Source organism: Parasteatoda tepidariorum, chromosome 2 (genome assembly GCF_043381705.1).
Source record: "Parasteatoda tepidariorum isolate YZ-2023 chromosome 2, CAS_Ptep_4.0, whole genome shotgun sequence".
Taxonomy (NCBI): Eukaryota; Metazoa; Arthropoda; class Arachnida; order Araneae; family Theridiidae; genus Parasteatoda; species Parasteatoda tepidariorum.
This window is the reverse complement of record NC_092205.1, coordinates 103,080,455-103,102,391: the sequence shown is the minus strand read 5'-3', so window position 1 is coordinate 103,102,391 and position 21,937 is coordinate 103,080,455. Positions and strand designations below refer to the sequence as shown.

General features: G+C 29.9%; 1 protein-coding gene across 2 annotated transcripts in view; it reads left to right on the top strand.

Annotated features, from left to right (window-relative positions):
* Nucleotides 1-21,937, top strand: part of LOC107440653 (E3 ubiquitin-protein ligase MYCBP2) — a 162,622-nt gene that overhangs the window by 112,063 nt on the left and 28,622 nt on the right. For both annotated transcript variants that reach the window (XM_043049991.2, XM_071178081.1), the window contains exons 45-56: nucleotides 1,114-1,286; nucleotides 4,866-5,010; nucleotides 7,446-7,643; nucleotides 7,720-7,891; nucleotides 9,078-9,178; nucleotides 9,253-9,369; nucleotides 11,585-11,719; nucleotides 12,136-12,232; nucleotides 13,324-13,448; nucleotides 16,726-16,972; nucleotides 18,986-19,072; nucleotides 19,155-19,707. In XM_043049991.2, the coding sequence (XP_042905925.1) occupies nucleotides 1,114-1,286; nucleotides 4,866-5,010; nucleotides 7,446-7,643; nucleotides 7,720-7,891; nucleotides 9,078-9,178; nucleotides 9,253-9,369; nucleotides 11,585-11,719; nucleotides 12,136-12,232; nucleotides 13,324-13,448; nucleotides 16,726-16,972; nucleotides 18,986-19,072; nucleotides 19,155-19,707 (2,150 nt within the window). The remainder of the gene's footprint in view (nucleotides 1-1,113; nucleotides 1,287-4,865; nucleotides 5,011-7,445; nucleotides 7,644-7,719; nucleotides 7,892-9,077; nucleotides 9,179-9,252; nucleotides 9,370-11,584; nucleotides 11,720-12,135; nucleotides 12,233-13,323; nucleotides 13,449-16,725; nucleotides 16,973-18,985; nucleotides 19,073-19,154; nucleotides 19,708-21,937) is intronic.

Genomic DNA, 21,937 nt, shown 5'->3' with positions numbered 1-21,937 from the left:
ATTTTTATATTCGTCATTGAACAGCCAACCCAATTTTTTAGTTTACGACTACTAATGTTCAACTCTGTAGTCTTGTCATTTTGAACTCTGTAGTCTTGTCATTTTGAATCTTGCCAAGGAAACTCCTGGATCCGTACCCCCAGTGGTATTGATTTGTTATGGGAACATGGAGGGCTTTGTGACTCGACAGATTTAACATGCAACAGTCACCATTTACTACACAGGGAGTCTTTGGCCGGCCTGGGATTGAACCCACGAACTCTTGGATATAAGCCCAGTGCCCTACGACCAGGCTATCCCGACCTTTAGTTCATTCATTTCAAGTCTTTCTAATTTTTGTGGCATTAAGTTTGCATTTTGTTTTTTTTACGTCGAAGAAAATTTTAATCTCTATTTAATCATTGACGTCTGAGTTAATGGAACTATAATGTTTGCTTTTATTTGACATAATTATGCAAATATTTTTGGGCTCAGTCTCAAAAAGTTTTATAGATAGTGACTTGGATGAAGTTAAGATTGAAAATCTTTGAACAGGAGTTATCCGAAAATGAGCCAGAATTCATTTCTAGTTACTATTCCCTCTCTTTCCCACAGTAAAGGAGATAATCAGAGTTCCACTTTGGTTAAGAAATGTCTGAAGATGCCAACATCCAGCCGCCTTAGGGGGGAAGGTGGAAAAAAGAAAGGGCTCCGTATAACAGAAAAGTGACAATAAAAAAATACAAAATCAAATACCCCTCGCCAAGCACAGGCAGCCCCTTAAATAAAATGTTACAAACAATTTACAGTTAGAAAAATTAGAAGTTACGATTAAATAAGCAACAAAAAGGTTAAAGTATTTAATATTTTGGATAGTTACGGTTAACAGAAACAACAAAAAATGCAGAGGTAAGAGGTCTCACGTGTATAGATCACAAGAGCCGATGCACTTGCTTTTCTACGAATTTAAGGGGAGCAACATTCCAGTCCACTTCTAAAAGGGAAAGTGTAAAAAAATACCAAATTAACTCAAGGGACTATATGCTTTTTGAGCTCTGAAAATAGTGAGTGACCCAATGTCACAAAATGTCTTAGTTATCAGAAAGTATTTCATTGTATGGGTTTCTTTTTTAGGTGTACAAGAATCATTCAGTACTTCTTTCCAAGGGTTTTGCTTTAGCTCATCCTCCAAGTATTGATCAAGCTCTCGAAGGAGTGTTACCTTATAGCAGTCAATCCAACGAACATGCTTTTCTCAAAGATTTTGTTTCTTGTGCTCAAGGTACTAGTGGAGGAAGGCTAGCCAGGTAATTATTATTTTTTACCAATTTATGTTCATGCATTGCTAGACTTCATAATAATACATTTATAAATACATTTTTTTAACCTATTGAATTTAACTTTGTTCCGAGTGAAAGGAAAGAGCCTGAATTCTAATGCAGTTGTTTAATACTTTATTTTACTGCATGTGAAAAACATTGAAGAACTCAAATGCAAAGATATAAGATTTTTCATATAAAAATAATAATTTCTATGGGGAAGAAAAACTGAACTCTTTTTAAAATTAATTAAATGCTCACAGCTTAACATTAAAATTTAAATATTATTTTTTTTGCCGACCTTTTCTTCAAATTATTACTTTTGTAGTAATCAATAATTATAGAGTCAAATCTCCTGGTGAAAATTATTGGGAGGAGTTTGAGGACTTCAAATTCGTATCGAATCCACTCTTCAGCTTAAAGGCTGTTCTATTCGTCATAACTGTAAACATTAAGATTAAATATTTCTTATTGATTTCTGCTAAATAGTGAGCACTATTTGAATATTCCATAAATATATATTACTACTGCATTGCTTTTATGTCTTTTAAATTCATACTTGTCCCTGCTAATTTGTTGCAAAAAGAGTCTGGACAAAGAAAAATAACATTTTATCTAGTAATTTTGGCAATTTTAATTTAAACTATTGTCTAAAGAGTAGATGATTTAATGATCAGTGCTGTACTTCCAACTTATTCTCCTCCAAAAAGAAAGTTGACTCAAAAAATTTCTTTTACTTTTGCTTTTGATTCTTATGGTGAGGATATTAAAAATTTATTTAAAAAAAAGTTTACGGATCAGATGGCCAAAAGGATGAAACATAAAACATCAAAATTTAGAAAAGTTAAATTTAAAATTGTAGTGGTGAAACAAAGCGTGTTCCAGAAGGTCCAACAAAACACATAAGATTGAAAAGCATAAACACTGAAGTTAAAAATAAATCATTACTCACCTGTTACTGTCAAATTAAACAAAATAAAACTGGAGAACATTTTACATTAACTGAAACATTTATTTTGTTGAGCTTCATCACAAAAATCAATACATAAACAATAAGATAATTGTCACATGAAAGTTGCCACTACTGTAATCCCAGGGGGGGGGGAAAGTGTGACAAAGAAAAATTAAATGATTTCGATCAATTTATGATGACATCACATATCCTCGCTTTTTATGTTAAAAGCTTTTGCGAAAATGGTTGGCTCGGAAATAAATATGCACCTAGTAAGAGTTTAAGCATTAACTTAAAAAATAAGCCAAATTTGGTAAGATAAGGGGTCAAAAGGAATGCCAAAAGTGGGTCTGCTAAAGGGGTGATGCAATACAAAGAATGTTCCAGAAACTTCGGTTTTCACTGACAAAGGATTAAAGTTACCTGAAGGTCAGAGACGGACTGCAGGTGTTAACATTTTTGGGGGAGCTGTGGACAGCTAAATTACAGTATTCTTAAACAGGTGATGAGATGATTCTCATACACAAAAGATCACACAGTTATTCCCACAAGGAAAAAAATACTTGGTTTCAGATAGTTACAGTACAAAAGCAACATCAAGGGAAACCATTAACAAATAAAGAAATGCCAGGGAAAAAATTGTGAAATAAAATAGGAATATTGTTACAATTCCTTAAGAAAAATTAAACTAAGAATTATTCCAAATAAATAGTAACCATTCAAAATAAAATTAATATTCTAATACACAATTATTTAAATAATAATCAATTCTTTAAAGTATTTAAACCCAATATTGCGGCAGTAATATATATAAAACTAAATAACTTGTTTTACACAATCTAAATTATATTAAATCGGTAGTAATTAAATTAACGTAATGATATTGTTTGCCAAATATTTAACATATGTATATTAATTTGCCAAAATAAAATTTAATGAAATATTTTAATGTCATAAACAAATATTCATATGTGATACCAATACCACAATTCCATGTTTTTTTGTTTTTTTTTTTTTGCTTTTGTAATCTATCAATTAGGAGTCAAATTTAATGAGTTTTCAAGTCGAAGATAATTGAAATGTTTTTCTTGGATAGACAATAATATTTGTTGATAATATTCAATGTTAATTATGTGATACACTGAATTATCTGTATTTTACTTTTTTGTGTATAGAAAAATGCATATTTTATTCCTTTTGATTTATAACTATTAAGCTTTTCTGTTATTATTGGGGGGACTAAAAAGTAATATCATTTGTGACCATTTCAATTGTCATTTATCAGCTCATTGTGTACGTCACACTTTATTTGAAAGACATTTTCAGGTTAGAGTGGCAGGTTGGCCACCAAACTGGAAAACCTTAACAGCTTGGAATTATCAGGGAAATTTTTTATACTGGAAAAAAAACCTGGAAAAGTTAGGGAAATTTGGATAAAAAGTTAGAATATGGCTTCAATTTATATCCAATCTGATTACCAATCTGCATTTACATACCCTCCAACTTATGAGGATTTTGAAAATAATTCTTTCTAGTGGTAGCGAACCAAAGTAGAAATTTTTAAAGCAAATGGATTTCTCATAAAACTTTTATCAGAACTTAAGAATCTAGCCATATGGCATGCACTTATATAAGTAATAGTGGACAAGTTACGCTTAAATTAATTTTTTTAAAATATTAAGACAGTAATTTTGCTACCGTCTGAAAAGAAGATTTCTGAAACTACGGAAATTCCGTAGCAGTTGGAGGGTATGCATTTGTGTCTGACTCTGAAGTAAAAAATTTCAAATTTCACATGTTCAGAACTGCATACAATTTTTTATTCAAATGTCAGCTTCAAAATTCAGTCAAGCTTACATCTAAATTACAAACAAATTCAGAGAGTTTAGACAATTTGTAAATGAGTAATCATTTTTTGCTTTCATGCAATTTATATCTGACAGCAAGAATTTAATCCATTTAATTTGAACTTATAATAATCTGTTTTTATAAAACAAATTGTTTTTTGATTGGTTATGATGTACTAAATATTTAATGTAAAAATTTGATGATTGGAATTCTTTAAATATTCTAATTTCTAATCAGAAAAAAAGGAATAAAATTTAAAGAATTTTTATCTAGTTTCTTTCTATAGGATATGCAACAAGAGATTTGACAATTTTGCCTTTACGAATACTGAATATCTTCTAAACTAATAGTGCTCATTCGATACAAACAACATAATTAAACATTTGACTTATGGTATTGGTTTAAAGAAATTTATTTCAATGAATTTTATAAAACAGCACAGTATAATTTATAAAATACAGTATAAAAGGGCTCTATATTGAAATGTAAATAAATATAAAACTTTATTGATCGCCTGGAATTATTTTCTTTTGCTTAATGAAAATATATTAAACAGTACTTATCCAAGGTTTTTGTATTATGTTTCTTGAACTCAAGTGATTGTTGATAACGTGCATGATTATATTATTGATGAAAATAATAAAAATTTTAAAATCTGATCTGTTATGAGTTGAATCCTAAAAAACCTTCCTTTTTATTAGCCTTTTTTAGAACGTAATGTGATGCAATCCATTAATAAAAATAAACATAAAATGTCCCATTTTTAGGTGGTTGCAGCCAGAATCTTATGTGGATCCGAAGCAATGTGAGCTTTTATGTAGTCAAGATGAGTTAAAGTGTGGTTGGCCAGCCACTATTACTGTCACAACTAAGGACCAATATTGTAAAATTGTACAGGCTCTGTCTCTAAAGGTACATATATGTTACAATTATCTGGAGAATTCATCTATTCATTTGCATAGAATTTGATTAAAACAGTTTTATCAAAATTCAGTACTAAAGGCTTTGATCTAGTGTCATCAGCCCTATTTGTGTTGTAGATGAGGACAATGCAATATAAGTTATTTGTTAGTTTCTGAGGTAGGAATGCTGAACAAAGCATTAAGAAGAAGAAACTTAACGAATGAAGCCCGAATAATGACACAAGTGCTTTACTCTTGAATTAACTCATATTATTTGAATATACAATCACGTGTTATTTCCTAATAAATAAAGGTCAAAAATACTTCTTAATTTACTCATTCTCAAAATAATGTTGGTGATCACGCACTCAATGAATAAAAGGTAGCAGAGAAAATATTGCTTACCTTTGGTTTGTCTTCACTTGTGTTTACTTTAACAGTGTTGTCATACCTGGTTCGACTTACTCGAGATAACTAAGGCATCCTGTAAAAAGGTCAGATTGCCTTTTAAGATAATAATTTATTTTTGAATGAACTTAACTTGCAAGTAAGCGAGCTCTTAACAAGAAGGATCGATGTGTAGTGAAGTGAAACTGAAAAAGCTATGCATTTCATAATTAACAGGGATGAGATTTTTCCGCTTTTTTCACTTTTATCTCTTGAATTTCAGCTTCTTTTTTTTTTAATCAAAAATTCAGATTTTTCTAACATTTTCACTTTTTTTTTATAAGTATTCCGCTTTTTCAGAATATTCACCAATTTTCAAAGAGAAAGAGAAAATTCAAACTACATAGCTACCAATCCTTTCTCATTTTTCCTTATTTTAGCTATTTTCTCCCCTTTTACTCACAGCAGATAAAATTTTCCGAATTTTTTACCCACTCTCCAGATAGATCCCATTTTTGTAGTTCAAACGACACTGCTTCTGACAAGCCTTTTAGAGGTCCCACTCCTGGAATCTGCTAATATCTCGATTCTTATTCACACCATTTTAATATCAAACATAGCTTTTCATATTTGCGTGTTGCGATTCTTATTCACGCGATTTGAGTATTGTACGTTGCGATTCTTATTTACGAGATTTAAATATCCAATATTGTGATTCGTATTTACGCCTTTTTAAAAACCTATGTAGCGATTCATATTCACGCAAGTTAAAAATTCAATGTCTTGATTTGTTCATTCGCTTTATAATATCAAACATTGATTTTCGTATTTATACGTTATTTTAAAATAAGGCATTGGGATTCACATTCACGCATTCTAAGAATTCATGATTCTTATTTATGCAATCTAAAAATTACGCATCATGATTCGTATTTACACGATCTAAAAATTATGAATCGTGATTTGTATTTACGCGTTTTAAAAATTCTATATCCCAGTTTATCTTTTCTCATTTTCAAAATCGTATATCTAGTTTCATATTCATGTGATTTCAAAATCCATAATTGTTATTCATATTCTCGCAATTTTAAGATCTACTATCGCGATTCTTGTAAGAAGTAAATTTTTTTTAATTAGTTACTATAAAGGTGACTGTTTTTCTAACGACGATTATNCCAACTATCGAGAGTACGAGTTTCCCCACTCCTGAACGGACGTCACTCGATAACGACATGTGACGTCATTGCATTCAACTCCACACGAAAGAAGAGGAAGATTTCACCCGCCCCCAGTGTAAGGGGGCGGGTGAAATAGGAGTGTTTTTAGAGGTAACGTTGAAGAGGGGGGAAAATAAAGCATGTTCAGCTACGCTTCAGGCAGATGGTAGTTTGATAAGAGGGGATGGAATTCAAGCTGAAAGAAAAACTTACCTTCGCACTCGCGGAAAAATTAGGTAATTTTGAGTTTGGCCGTCGATCGCAGTAAAATTCGGGAGTTTTTCAAATCAATTCCGGAGGGCGGGAGAATAACTCAAAATTCGGGAGACTCCCGCAAAATGCGGGAGAGTTGGCACGTCTGCTTATGTGAACTGAGGGAAAATATAATTTCAGGCTTTATTTTTTCAATTGGTAGTTTTTATTTTCACTAAATGTTAATTATCAATGTAATCATTTATATAATAATAGATTAATACATAATTGTATGTCAACACATTATTTATTACCTTAAACTGTCTGGAATTTATTATTAAAGGGTTGTGCTTGCGTAAAATTTACTATCGTGGAAATTCAGCTTTTACTGTCTTTTGGCCAATCTCATCCCTGTAATTAAACAGCGCCAACCAGTGGCAGAATTATTGAATTGAAAGATTAGTGATGAAATATATATATTTTATGACAATTAATATGAAACCAAAGTTTGTTTATTTATTATTGTTGAATATTAATTTTCTTGTAAAACTTAGCACAATATACTTTTTTATTGATAAACTATTAACAGAAAAAACTATACTCTATTTCGTATTTTTATCTGAGCTGCCATTCTAAATATTTGTTGCAGGTTGAAGTACTTGCAGTTCCTATGAATATGTACGACAAAGAAACTGAAACGAACAACCAGAGTCGTAAATTAGCCAGAATAAGCAAACCTGAAACTGGGCTGCTAACCTTTGGTGGTCACTCTCCTCCCAATCTAGAAGTTCCTTATGAAATATCAGTGAAAGACAAAATGTTTTACTATGCCATTACAGTAATGAAAGTAAGCTTTCCATTGAGTAATCAATATTTACAAAAGCATTTTATTTTCAGATGTATTAAAGTGTTCAATATTTTAGGAATATGAAAATTATTCTTTTGAGGAACTGCGGTATGTTTCTCCTGCTAAAAAGCGCCTCATTGAAAATATGTTGGTACGTACCAATAATGATGGTACTTATACCGCTAATTGGACTCCTGGGTCTACTGGATGGTATCTACTGAGGGTAGTCATAGATGGATTTGATATTGGTAAGACTCTGATTTTTGATAAAGCTTCAGTACAGTAGAGAACCGATTATCCGGAACGATCTGGACCATCGCTATTCCGTATAACTGATTTTTCCTGTTTTCTGAATCGCTACAAAAAGTCTTTTTTTTTTTTATCAAACTCAACTAAAAAATATATATATATTTAGAATAATTTTCAAAAACTCTTACTTCTTTTGACAGTGTAGGGAACTGATAATTACTTCTAAAATCATGGTAAACATCTGTTGAAAAAGGAAGAAGAATTCTGAAATCTTTTGAGGAAAACAGAAATTTTTTTTTAAAAAATTGCAGGAAAATGTATTGGATTTCATTCTGGTATTCTGATTTCCGGGTAAGAGATTCTGTACTGTATTATAAACAGACAGGACTGAGAAGTGGATGGGAAGAGTTGAAAATTAGGCTCCTTAATTAAAAATAAATCTTTTGGCTTTCAAAAATTCTTTAGACAAATAATTATTAAAGCAAAAATATAACCCTAATGAATATTATGAAAATTATTTATATAACTTATTACAAAAAAGATAATGGCAGATTTAAGAAAAGGTATCGAACCAAACATTTATTCCACAAAATTATCACATCTTGTGATGTGATCAGGACCAGAGAAAAAAGCTCACCTAGAAAGAGAAGGAAAGAGCACATAGCAATTTTTTACCCTATACAGGAGACAGATGATGCAAACAAAATTAAACATGACCTCGTCACTGGTATCAATCCTGACAAGCTGAAGGCATCAAAAGAAGTGAGCAAAGGTTGAATTGAAACCAACAATACAGAGGACCTTAAGACTCTCAAAAAAGGAAATCTCATCAAACAATGCCCTAAAGAATTATAAGACTATTAGACCAGGAAAGAGGTTACCTCAAATAATCATATACAACGTCCATTAATAATGTTAACAAAGAGGACCCAAACTTAGAGTTAGAATGCAGATTTCCTCCTCTCAGAGATAAAGAAGTTAACCACTGGTGTTTACCAGAATTGGGTGTCGATTACAGTAATCGATTATAACTGTAATTGATTACAGATTTGAATGACAACCTTGCATTATATCTTGATACCAAACAAAACAAAAAATATTTTTACAGATTTTGATTAATTCAAATTTGTAATGAATCGTGAGGGAATGTTTCACTAAAGCTATTGTATTGATGTTTGTTTTCAGCCACTTCTCAGCAGAAGTATGTTGAAGTGAAAGAGCCTCCTCAAGGATTGCTCATACCTATGAAACAAATCACACCTAAAACACCACAACAGCCAAATAGGGTATATATTTCTCTTTTTTTCCTATCGTTTTGTTATGCATTGAGGATAATTAAGATTTATTATTATTATTTCAGATACGGAAGTTTGCTGCAAAATTCAGTGCTGGTCTTAGAGTTCGCAGCCATCCATCTCTGCAGAGTGAACAGATTGGAACAGTTCGTGTCAATGATGTCATTAGTTTCATGGATGAGGTCAGTGCATAAAATTTTCTTGCACCTGTAGAATATCTGTCATGGATTGTTTCACAATAAGTTCAACAGTGTTTTATTGAAATCCTGTTGATCTACTACCAGTGCCAAACTCATTTTAGTTGTTGCTACATTCGGGATTGGTATGCATTGGAAAAACCGGGAGTTGTCGTCAGAGAAAACAATATTTTTTTTAAAAAATGTCTGGGAATTTTCAGAAGAACTACAAGTTTTAGACACCTATTAAACCACTTTTTTTTTGTACATTATATGGTTCAAAGAAATTTAATAAATACTAGAATCAGGGTTGCAAAAAGTGCACCTACCCAGTAAAACCCACCCTAAAGTGGGTTTTACTGAAATTGATTTCTTTTTTTATCCTTTGTTATATTAAAGAGCTATGCTATTGAAATATGTATATAGTCTAGCCTAAAAAAATGAACCTATGATGAAAACACTAACAACTGTCTGAAAAGAAAAATTATTTGTAGAATTCATGAAGAAAAATGTATAGGTCTCACATAAAAAACAATAATTTGACTATAAATCATACTACAATAAAAGTTATTTCATAAGGATTTTAATTCAAAATAAACACAGACAGAGGAAATACATTATAAATCGATTAGTGTTATAAATCTTCAATCTTAAATGTTTATGTATTTTAACACCTTTTGTACACTCAGTCTATTTCTCAATTTTGACCAAACCAGTCCACAAGTAGAAAGCACTCGTTCCAGTGATGCAGAATTAGTTGGACATTTGCTTAAGGCAATCTTAAAGTTGCTAAAATCTGTCATATCTCTATCATTAACATGAGATACTTATCCCTGCCCTCTCTTTTGAAAAAAAAAAAGAACCGAATAAAACATGAAAAATTCAGAAAAACCCACCCGGGTTGGGAAATATCATGGTATCTTTAAAATTGACCCGTTTTTGTTGAATTTTTTTGCATCATACCATCAACATATTTTTTCCTTTTTTTTTTTTTCCTTTCTTTTGCTTAGTGACCAATCTCATCCCTCTTAATCAAATCTGGGGTTAGCCCAATTGCAAAGGCATTCTAACCCGTAATCTATCTGTGACTGATGATACTTTATTTCAGCACTTCGATCGGTAGGATCCAAGTGCAAAATTCGTATCGACCAGCCAGCATTGGGAAACTGTGTTACATCAATGAGAAGCTCTACTCTCAGTATTTATTTTGTACTTTATTTTATAACTGATATTGGCAGCTGATTCTAATTTGAGTTTATGGCTATCAATGTGCGACTCCGTAGCCTTACAGGTTTCAACCTTGTTCCAAATACAAGACACAGTTAGCCTGATAGCAAGGAGTTTTAGAATTTATTGGCAAAAAAATTTTATACGATGAACTCTCCCTACTATGATATCCAATAAAAACAACTCCCTTTATTATGATAATGTTTCGTGGTCCCGACGAACTTGCATATGAATTAATGTCATGCTTCTCTCAATATTATGACATTCTCTACAGCAATAAACCCCTGTAAAGCAGTTTTTTATTTCAACCTTATTTTCTCCATTTATTGTTGGTTTTCAAATAATGTAAGAAATCTTATTTTATCATCTTTTGCCTCTTTTATGACAAGAGAAGACTCACTGCTGACCACCCCAAGAGCTTCCATTCTTAGAATTACCTCCCTTATCTCTTAATAAGTCACAGATGTAACATTCCTATTTGATTTTATTGCCTTCATGTTAAAAGGTGATTGTGACTCACAAATGACCACAAGCATCACAAAAGGGAGACTTTTTTTTTCTGCAGAGGTTGGGTGGAGCACCCTTCACAAACGAAATTCATTTTCGTGCTTTGGACTTAATGCATACTATGTTGGTTGACTTGACAAAACAAAAACTAAATGAATAAACAAACCAAAATATCAGATTATTTTCAATAAAAATGGTTTTCAGTTATTTTTACGATCTTATTTTCTGAATTTATTTTAATTAGTTTTCATAATTAACACTCTGCAAATTAATTTTTTACATAACATATAAATACATTTATAGTTAATACTTATGTAACATTAAAGTTTTTAAAAAAATCTTATTGTCCTCCCAAAGTATGTAGGTCCTCGATATAACAATATATCCCTCTACAACACTATATTGATTTGGTCCCCAAAATATTGTTGTAGCGAGGTTTTACTGTATTTTTAAAAATATTATAGATAATGTCTTCTTTTCATTTCAGCTTCAAAATGAAGATGGTGTATGGGTCCGCCTCAGCCCAGAGACTGTCAGGAAGTATTGCCAGAACGGTTTCACCGAAGCCTGGTGTTTGCAGTATAACAAACATCTTGGAAAAACTTTATTGGTACCCTTAGAGGTATGTTATTTTTCTTCTCTGCCATTGTTCTAAAATCTTTGCACTGCAATAGAGCTTAAATCGTTTTTTTTTTCTTCCTTTTTTTAGTAAGTACTGACCATTCTTTTTTAAAAAGGAATTTGTTTTAGTTAACAACTGCAGTGTTTAAAATTAACAGTAGTTCGATGGTGGGAGTCCACTTAAATTTGACTCTGGCCATCGTAAAATATTTGTCAATGGTCCAAAATATAACCCTCATTGTTTCTGAATTCACTCTTTACTTTTTTCTGCTTATTTTATTTATTTATTTTTTACTTTATTGTCGATCTTTATTAAAAAAAAAAAACACTTATATTGTGCCATTGTTTGATAAACAAAATGTTGAAAAATGTTTCCTCGCTTAGAATAATGATCATTTTTTGCTATATTTTTTTTAGGAACCAAAAACTGCATTAACTGATTTTTTCAAAGAGAAAAGTTTGAAAAAGAAGTCTTTAGAAGATAATCATAGAAACAAATTTAATTCATTACAAGGTCGAGTATATATACTTCATTTTTTTTTACTAATTAAGAAGCAGGAATTAGGTTATAAAGCTTTAATGTTGCCCTGCCTGACTATTTCTTCAAAATTATTTTCCTGATTATTGTATAGCTATATTCTTGAACTGTATAGATAAATAAATATGTAGATATTTATCTATGCAGTTCTGCATATATAAATATCTATACAAATGTATATATTAGGCATTGAAACAATGAATAGACCTAGCTGCTAACTGTGCTGGATTTTTTTTTTTCAGTTTTTCCTGATCTGCTGGTTTAATATAAATTCTCCTGGTTCTTGTTCATTTTAGAAAATTCCCTAACACTGATTAAGGTTCTTAAAAAATCCCTAGTGAAATAAAAATTTTGCACAGATTATTAATTGCTTGGATATTAAAATAAATATTATGTATAATAAAGCTAGCCTCATTTATAAAAATCAGTTTAAAACTGTTTTTGTCTTAAAATGTTCAGTTTATTTTTATTGAGATGCCTATTACTTTTTAATTTGTTTAAAAAAATATTTTAACTATATTTGATAAATTAAATGCTTATTACTATTGAAAATGATCAGTAAACATAATACATAACATTTCAAGTTCATTTTATATCCATCGTAACTGAAAAATAAATATTGCAGTTTTTCTTTTTTGATGACTATAAAAATCCCTATGCATAAAATATTTAGTACATTGTGCAACAGTTATCAGCACAACATTATATTATTTAATAAAATCGACTGGATTTTTTCCTATTCATGTTGTGAACTATGAATGGATAATATTGTTATGTTCATGTTTCAGTTTTAAAATTAATAATTGGCAATGTTTTTGTAGATATGAAATTACATCAAAATTACTGTTATTATTTTTTTACTGTGAGTTATAAAAAAAAATTGTATTTCACCTATTCACCAAACTTTTTATTATTGTTGTTATTATTTACTTATTGTGTATGAAATATGAAATTGTAGTATCAAATAAAACAAGAAATTCCATTTATAATTTGAGGCTACTTTTTATGCTCTTCATTGATTGTCAGTTGTTTGGTTTATTTACTTGAAATTATATTTACGTTTTCAGGACCTGGTGTTTATAAAGTTGTGAAGTGCGGGGCATCAGGCCATAACATCAGGAGCAGACCTAGTTTAAAAGCCTCGGCCGTAGGCATGCTGAGCATGGGTAACACTGTTTGTGGTATAGAAACTGTAAGTGAACTAATTTTCAATTTTAACATATTATTTTAGCTCTCATTATTCATGCTGAATCCAAACTATTTATAAAGTTTATGTTTATGCCACATTTCAAATTCAGTATTTATAAAATTCTTCAAACATGGTGTGTAGCGTTTTTAAAAATTGCTTAAAGACGGTTAATTTTGTTTTTTTATAAGCCCTGAAATGTTTTTTTTCATGGGGTGTTTTTAAAAAGGGCTTAATTTTCTCTTTCCGAAAATGAGATTTTTATTCTTTATTGTGTTGATTTTTTCTGCATCAAAATCAAGGCTTTCACATTGTTCTTTTCAATGTTTTCACAATTTATTTAACAACAATCCATTTCGATGCACAGTCGGTCCGTAATGCATGATGATAGGGCCAATCATGTGATATATTTGATGAAATACTTGGGAATCCCCATGTGTTTCTACTGAACTGGACTTGGTGAGAATCTTGCTGCCTCATCTGCAACTCTGCTGCATTTTGCAAGATATTCTCGATTTCAGGCTTCGTTTTCCACCCTCGGAAATCAAACCGAAAAATCTCTCGACCTTTTTATGATGGCTAATATAATCAAGAAAAGACTTCTTTGTCAGAAAATAGTCATTTTATCATGGTCATGTAAAGTCTTCGAAAATTATTTTGCATTTTGTTAATGTATATACTGCTTAAAAATATTTTTGAATGCTCAAAAAGTACTATAAAGCAGGATTTGTGATTTTTTTTTTGATTTTTTTTAAAAAAAAAGTCAGATTTTTTTAAATTTAAATCAGATTTTTTAAAATTTGAATCAGGTTTTTTATTTTAATTGAAATACACTGTAAGAACTTTGATTTATAATTAAAAAAAACTTTATAAATGTTTAATCAAAATTAAATTAATATTTAAACTATATTATAACAATATATTGGAAGATACAATTCTAATTACCTAAAACAATTTTTCATTACAATACATAGCTTTGAATGCATAGCAACCATTTTGAAACAAATACAAGATTGAAATTTAAAGACTAGATGAAATAGAGAATTTAATGAATACTTTAACTAATAAAACAAAGTTTCATTTAGCAAACTGTAATTTTAATTTAAAATCGTGATTTCTTTTTTATTTCTCTTGATTTTTAAAGACACAAAATATCTGTAACAGATTGTGTTTATAACTGTAGTCATTCATCAAAAAATAAATAAATATTTAATCTATATATTTTTATAGTAAAATATTAATTTTATCAAAATAGATAAGTTGAGCTAAAAAAAATTTTTTTTTAATCTATTTACTCATTGGAATTTTTTTTTCACAAAATTTCTTTATGGAAAATCTGATAATGTCAAAGATACTGTAAACATATTATGAGAAAAAAATACCAGTTAATAACCCTACTGTTTCAAATAGACTTTGAAGGAGTTTGAAAGGGAAAAATAACACTTTATTGGGAAAAAATATCTGAATTCATTAAAAAAAAAAAATTTCTTTTTTTGGCATTTTAGGGTAATTTCTTTTTAATATAACCTCAAGCTTTAGAAATATACATTTTCCACCAATAAAATTTAACGTAGATTTTAATTCTATGCTCTTTCAATCAAAAGGTAGAATTTTAATTAACATTATTTGTATTTTTTTTATTTTTTTTTTTTTTTTTTTTTTAAAAAAAAANTTTTTTTTTGTGTGTGAAAGCACTTTCTACAGCTATGCAAGTCTATATTAAGACAGCATTGAATGTTTACTTTAATATGTATTTTCAATTTCAAGCATCAAAAGATTTTTAAAAATGTAATTTCAATTGTCTTGGAATTCATCACACACCAAGAAAGAAAGTAATTTTGTTGACAAAAATTAATTAATGCAGCACTTCATTTAAAATAAATTTTAAAGCTAAGAAAGAAATATAATAAAAGTATCAATAATTTTAAGCACTGTTTTTTTAACTTTTCAAATCAATATATATTTTTAAAAAACTCAGTTGATTTAAATCAAGGATTTAAAAAAAATCATTTGAATTAAATCGCGATTTAAATCAAGCTGATTTAAATCAACAAACCCTGCTTTAAAGGTGCTTATTTTTTGTTGAGAGATTTAACTACGCACCCTGTAGTAAGTATTAATACAATAGCCTTCAGACCATACAATTCAAACGATCTAACTTTCCATACTCTCCGAACTAGTGAAATGAAGAACACCAAATCTGTTTGTGAAACTCAATGTGAAAACTAGAGAATGGAACGTGGCATAAAGGGCTAAAGGCAATATGTATAGTTTGTCTATGGTAAGAACTCCCTTTGCCACAAAGTCGGAGGCCTTCTGCTGTCATGGAAAGAAGAATAGCACATTTCAGGGAGGGTACGTTCTCATCACTTTAGGGCTATCTCAATAGACCAAAGAAAAAGATTCCCTTTCGTTCGCCTACCTGAGACAAAACCTTTCTTAAACAATGACCCCTCATCCCTTCTTGAAATGCAGTCCCTAACCATATTATTAGACTCACTATAAGACTATGTAAAATTATAATTATCAGGTGATGCTGTGCAGCTGTATCGTATTTACTCGGATGAATTTGTTTATGCTTCTGTATCAGTTGGTTAACATTGGAATGCAATACGTTAAAAATAAATACTAATAGGAAGTATATAAAAAAATCTCCCAAATGAAAACCCATCACGTGTAAGTTTCAATATAAAAGTATTGCCTATAAACTCGTGCAAATCATGTCATTATTAAAACAGTACTGTGAGTCTAATTATTTGGTCTAATTATTACAATATAATACCTGATATAATAAGTATTCTATATTAATATAATATATCGTCTAATTTATCCTATCGACAAATTATATTATATACCGTCTAATTTATCCTATCGACAAATTTATATGATATACCGTCTAATTTAACCTATTGATACACAGACGTAAACAAGTGTAAACTGGTTTCAGTCACGTAAAAACGGTAATACTGTATAGTATATACTGATAATTAAGATTTTACATAGAATCATCTAATAATTTGACCAGAAACTGTAGGTATACCTCATTACCATAGTCACCGTCCACGGGTCCAACTGAATGGCAAAGGGAGTTCTTACTTTACACAAACTATAGTTATCTCTCACGGTTTCAAAGTAAATATTTTGACCCTTTTGTGCCATAACTTTTTACATTTATGTAACTTAATAAACCGTTGGTAATTTTTTTTTTCATGAATGACTTCTTTAAATTAATCTTAAAATGTATAATGTGTGTTTTGTTGAATTATAAATTGTTTTCAAAAAGATGACCAACTCGGATGGTGTATGGGTGAAATTGGACAGAGATAGTGTGAAGGAGTATTGCTTTAATCTGGATGGTGAAGCATGGACCCTCATACAGAGTCCTATGGATGCTGTCTACTTACAGAGAGATGATATGAAGGAATCTTATACTAAATTTCCATCTGAACAGAATTCTATATTTTCTTCATCCGGTGGAAAAGGATTCAATTTCTCTGCTCAGACATTCCCCTCATTTGGACAGTCCATGGGTATGTATTTCTCTGATTTATCAATCATCGGATTTTTTGAGTAGACAACCAATCTGTGCACCTGGAAAGTAATGAGTTTTGGTATTGAACAAAATTTGTCATGATGTAAACTATTTTTTAAAAAAAAAATTAGGAAAGTAGTGAATTTAGCTCGCCGAAAAATCTAATTTTTAAGATGGAATTTAACCCCCCCCCCCCATTTTGNCACCCTTTGACCACACAAGATGCTGCTGCTTGGCCTCCTCACTACCAGGCGCAAAAGTCTTCTTTACGAAGGAGCTCCTTACAAAGGTTTGAATTTATCTCTTCATTAAAGAATTGTGGAAGTATCTTTAGAATATAATTCTGTAGAAAAAAGAATTATTTGCTTTTGTATTTTTTTTAGCTATTTCATTGCTTCAACTCTTTCTTTACTCTGTTTTTTAAATTTAAAAATAAAGATGAAGAGTATAACAGTTTTGGTTATACTTATCATTTCAATAAATGTTATTATAATGCTTTTTTAAATTTATTGTTTATTGTTATTTTGAACATTTTTTTTTCTTTGAGAAAATAGTAACTTTGTTAAGTCATGAAAAACTCTGGGAATTTGTCATGAATTTGAGAATCTAAAATGTAGCAGATACCCTGTAAAGAAAATGTTTTCTCATATTACCTGATTCGAAATTTCCCATACAAAACAATGTTGCATAAAAATCCAAAATGTTAAAAACTATGAAAATCCGTTTTAGTAACTAACAAAAATGCTGTTATAAAACTATGTGGTTTATAGGTAGAATTGTCAATTATCGAGTGCATTAAAAAAGGATTATTCAAATGCATGAGTTAGACAAATAAAATAATATATTAAAACAAAATAATGTATTAAAATGATGAACTTATTAAATAATGTACGTGAAAATCCCTTTTAATAACTACAAAATAAAAACAATTGACAAAATGACACGGATTTACTATGGAATTCTTGCTAATTGAGTTCAGAAATGATTACTAAGCAAGGTTTTGAATAATATGACGTTTTAAAGTATGAAGATTTTAAGAGCTGTGTGGAAATCTGTAATAGTGATTGACAAACCACATAGATTTGAATCTTTGCTAATTTAGTGGGTCAAAATAAAAAGTGATTACTTAAATGTGCAGTTTGAAATTCGCAGTGCACTATTTTCTCATTGAGTGTTAAGAACTATGTGGCAACTATTGTCAGAAAAATAATAATAAATAATTTAAAATGAGTAAAATGTAACATTTATTTCAGAAAATTAATAAAAATTGACTTAGTGCATTACAACCCACTATGTTTAAGTTCAGTAAGTTTAAATAAAATTTATTTCAATAGAGTTAAAATTTCATAATAAATTTATTTTTGTTTCCTGCATCGTTGATTCTTAAAGGGGTGTGTAGCATAAAAATCATGTATTTCTTATTCCAATTTTTTTTTCTCAGCTTTTTTTTTAATTGCACGTTCTTATCCCTGATTGCCTGCACACCAATATATTTATATGTTAATTAATATATGTAATTCCTTTAAAACTTTCCAATTAATTATGCAAGTAATTTATTTATTTTTAACAAAATAATTAGGTCTTTAGAGACCTTTTCACAAATTATGAAAATTGTGTTTTAAAAAAGTCAAACATTCCTGTGTGACATTGAACTACAAAGTTTCATAATTAAAATTATAAATTTTTGTTGCACTAACCACGCTAATTGTGAATTAATTCTTTAAATGGCAATTATTACAACAACAACAAAATATATATATGATAAATTTTTGTTCTGAAATTAATCAGTTATTTTTTTATTTTTTGAAAATATAATAATCTTACGGAAATTTTTCAAGAGTTATTCGAAGGATTATATTTTTAAGAATTTTATTTGATTATATTCTACTCAGTTATAGCGAGTTGCAGTTTGCATTTGGCTATTCTAAGTGTTTGTCGTGTTACATATTATAAATATAGTGTGTCTGGAAATAGAGTTCAATAATACCTAAAATTGATTTTATGTTTCTAGGTATTTTTACTTTTGGTAGCGGTACTTCAGATCATGATGATGCTTCTTCTGGTGATTCTGCTAGTCCTTTTAGATTTGGATCGCCAAGTAAAAAAATAACCTTTTCTGCTATTTTTAATCCTTTCATGAAACGAATAAACTCATTACATCGAACTAAATGTTTTTTTAGGCACTACTCCATCCATTTCTATGAACGTCTTGGAGCCCGAAAAAAGCGAATTGGATGCCATGAAGACCTCCAGTAACAACAGCAGCCATATTTCCGCCCTCCAGCGTTTATTGAGCGAAGAGTCTGGCATTCGATCCAATTCTGAATACTGTCGGACATCTGTCACCTGCGACATCCCACCGGAACTGCAGAGCGTTTCTGTAAAAGATCTGGTGAAGGCTATCGGAGAAAGTAGGGTGAACGGAAATGCCGCCACACCGCCGAGGACGCCTCCGAACACCCCACCCATTCCTCATAGAAGTTCCAGAGGCAGCAGTCCCATGCACACTTCACCTAAAATACCATCACGCCGTAGTTCCAGTCCTATTCAAATTGTTCCTAATCCTCTGATGCGCTGCAATAGTGAAATTCCTTCCCTCAATAGCATTTCATCTTCCTCACCTCCTCCATCCACCTCTCCCAAGAGACACCCTTTGACCACACAAGATGCTGCTGCTTGGCCTCCTCACTACCAGGCACAAAAGTCTTCTTTACGAAGGAGCTCCTTACAAAGGTTTGAATTTATCTCTTCATTAAAGAATTGTGGAATCAGCAAAGTAGTGGGAACTGGATTAAAAAAAATAATTTATGTTACCCTACGTAGTGCAAAATTTACAATCGATACAGGGTGACTAAATATAACCAATAGTGATTCAGAAAATTGCAAGGTGCATATTATTATTGTTTTTTAGTTAATATACAATTATTTAGAATGTTTAAAAAAACTGCTTTATCTCACTTTTTTTTCTGAATTTTTTTTTCTTTAATTTAAAAATGAGCCTTGTAAATCAGGGTAGCCACCCACCTATAATTATCAGGGTTTTTTATTTTTTTAATTCGGAAAGTCGAATAAATTTAGATAAAAACTTGGGAAGGAAAAAAAAATCTAATTTTTTCACTGATTTTCTTAATTTCACTATTATTTTACAGTCCATTATACACACTTTTTTAGACAGAAATTTATGGCAAAATGTTCAAAATATTGCCAACTTAGCACTACTTTCATTGCATCAAAACTCTTCCATATTTGCTAAATGAATGAAGAAACATTTCAGCTCTTCGGAAACTATAGGACTATGGAGTTCAGAGAAAGCAAAGAATGTTTTGGAAGGAAAGAATGGATTAGGATATTTTCTCCTGTTCATAAAACCAGGGGATTTACTTTTTTGCTTTCCAGTTCGCAAGACGAAGTCATTTATCATTAAAGTTTGTTCCAATGGTTTGGAGATTTTTTTTTCTTTCAAAAAAAAAATGATTCAAAATGTTTTAGTATTTTTAATTTTATAAAATAAAATTCTCCAAAATTATCTGGTCATAATTTAACAGTAGATTTTATTTTGCACTTTTTTCCGTAAGCTTTAGATTTCCCATCCAATCTAACCGTTGGATTCTTTTTTTCCCCACCAAGCTAACCAGTTACATATCTTGCAATTGCAAACAGTAATGTTTGTAGAAAAATTGTTGCATTGATCTTATTTTTCTCAATTTCATATTACCTACTCTTTTAAATCACATTTTAATTTTTTTTTCTAAAAAAAAGAAAAAAGGTTCCTTTAAAAACCAACTAAATGTTGATAACATTTGACTCTACTCTTTCATTGGTAAATAATTGATTTTTTAATTTTTAATATTTGATTTAATCACAATGTCGAAAGTTGTTGCTTGCATTATCGTAATGATATTTCCGAATCTTTCTCCTTTTTCCCTAAAAAGCTGGCAAAGAAATTTGATAATGTATGCGAAACATTAAATGATGTATAAATATAGAATGTAAAGAAGAAAGAAATTGTTTATTTATTGGGAACATGGAAACCAAAACTTTGTATTTTTTTTTCTGAACTTTACTATACCTGTTTCTAGCTGTAAAACACAATTAACTTAGTTTAAAATTTTAAAAAAAAGCATGGGGTTAGATTTCAAGTAAAAAATAATAAAATTTAGAGAATTTTACGTAGTTTTTATGTAACAACAAGACATTCTACTATTTTGCATTTAAATACCAAAAATCACTGTAAATAATAGAACTAATTCAAAACAATCAACAGTATAAAAACATTTAACTTAAGATATTTGTTGAAAAAAAATGTATATGTATGTATTGGAGTTGTATATGTATATATTTCTCGTTTTACGGTATATGTTTTTATTCTTTTCACTGTGACATATGAAACCAAGAATTTTGCCTTCGGGCAGGAATAAGGATGTATATATCCTTTGCGGGTGGATTGGTTGGGGATTATTTGAAAGCAGTTTTCACCAAAGAAATTATTATTATTATTTTTAAAAAAAAACACTAAAATTTAAGAAATTTTTTTTAAAAATAAGACGCAAAAAATATCTGTCTTTTTTAATTGTAAATTAAATTACTCTAATATTGAGGGAAAATATGCAATTTTAGAAAGGGGTATGACACCTTCTTTCCTAAAAAAGGAAGGAGGCTAAACTCCCTCCTGACCCCCTGATTCTCTTTTTGAAAGGTTAAGTGGATGAAAAAGCTGCATTGTACCAGAATTTTTTTTCTTTCTAAGAACTGTGTTATGGCTGATCATAAGTTTGTTCATTTTTCTACTAGAATACAAATTTTCTTTGAAGATATATCTTTTTTAAAGAAAGTTCACATCTTTAGCGAATCAAAAACAATTCAAACTTATATTTAATAAGTACCATTAGTTTTATTTAAGTTTTTTAAATATAGAGTACACAGTACAGTATGAAAAAAAAATTATGTACTAAATTGCTGTTTT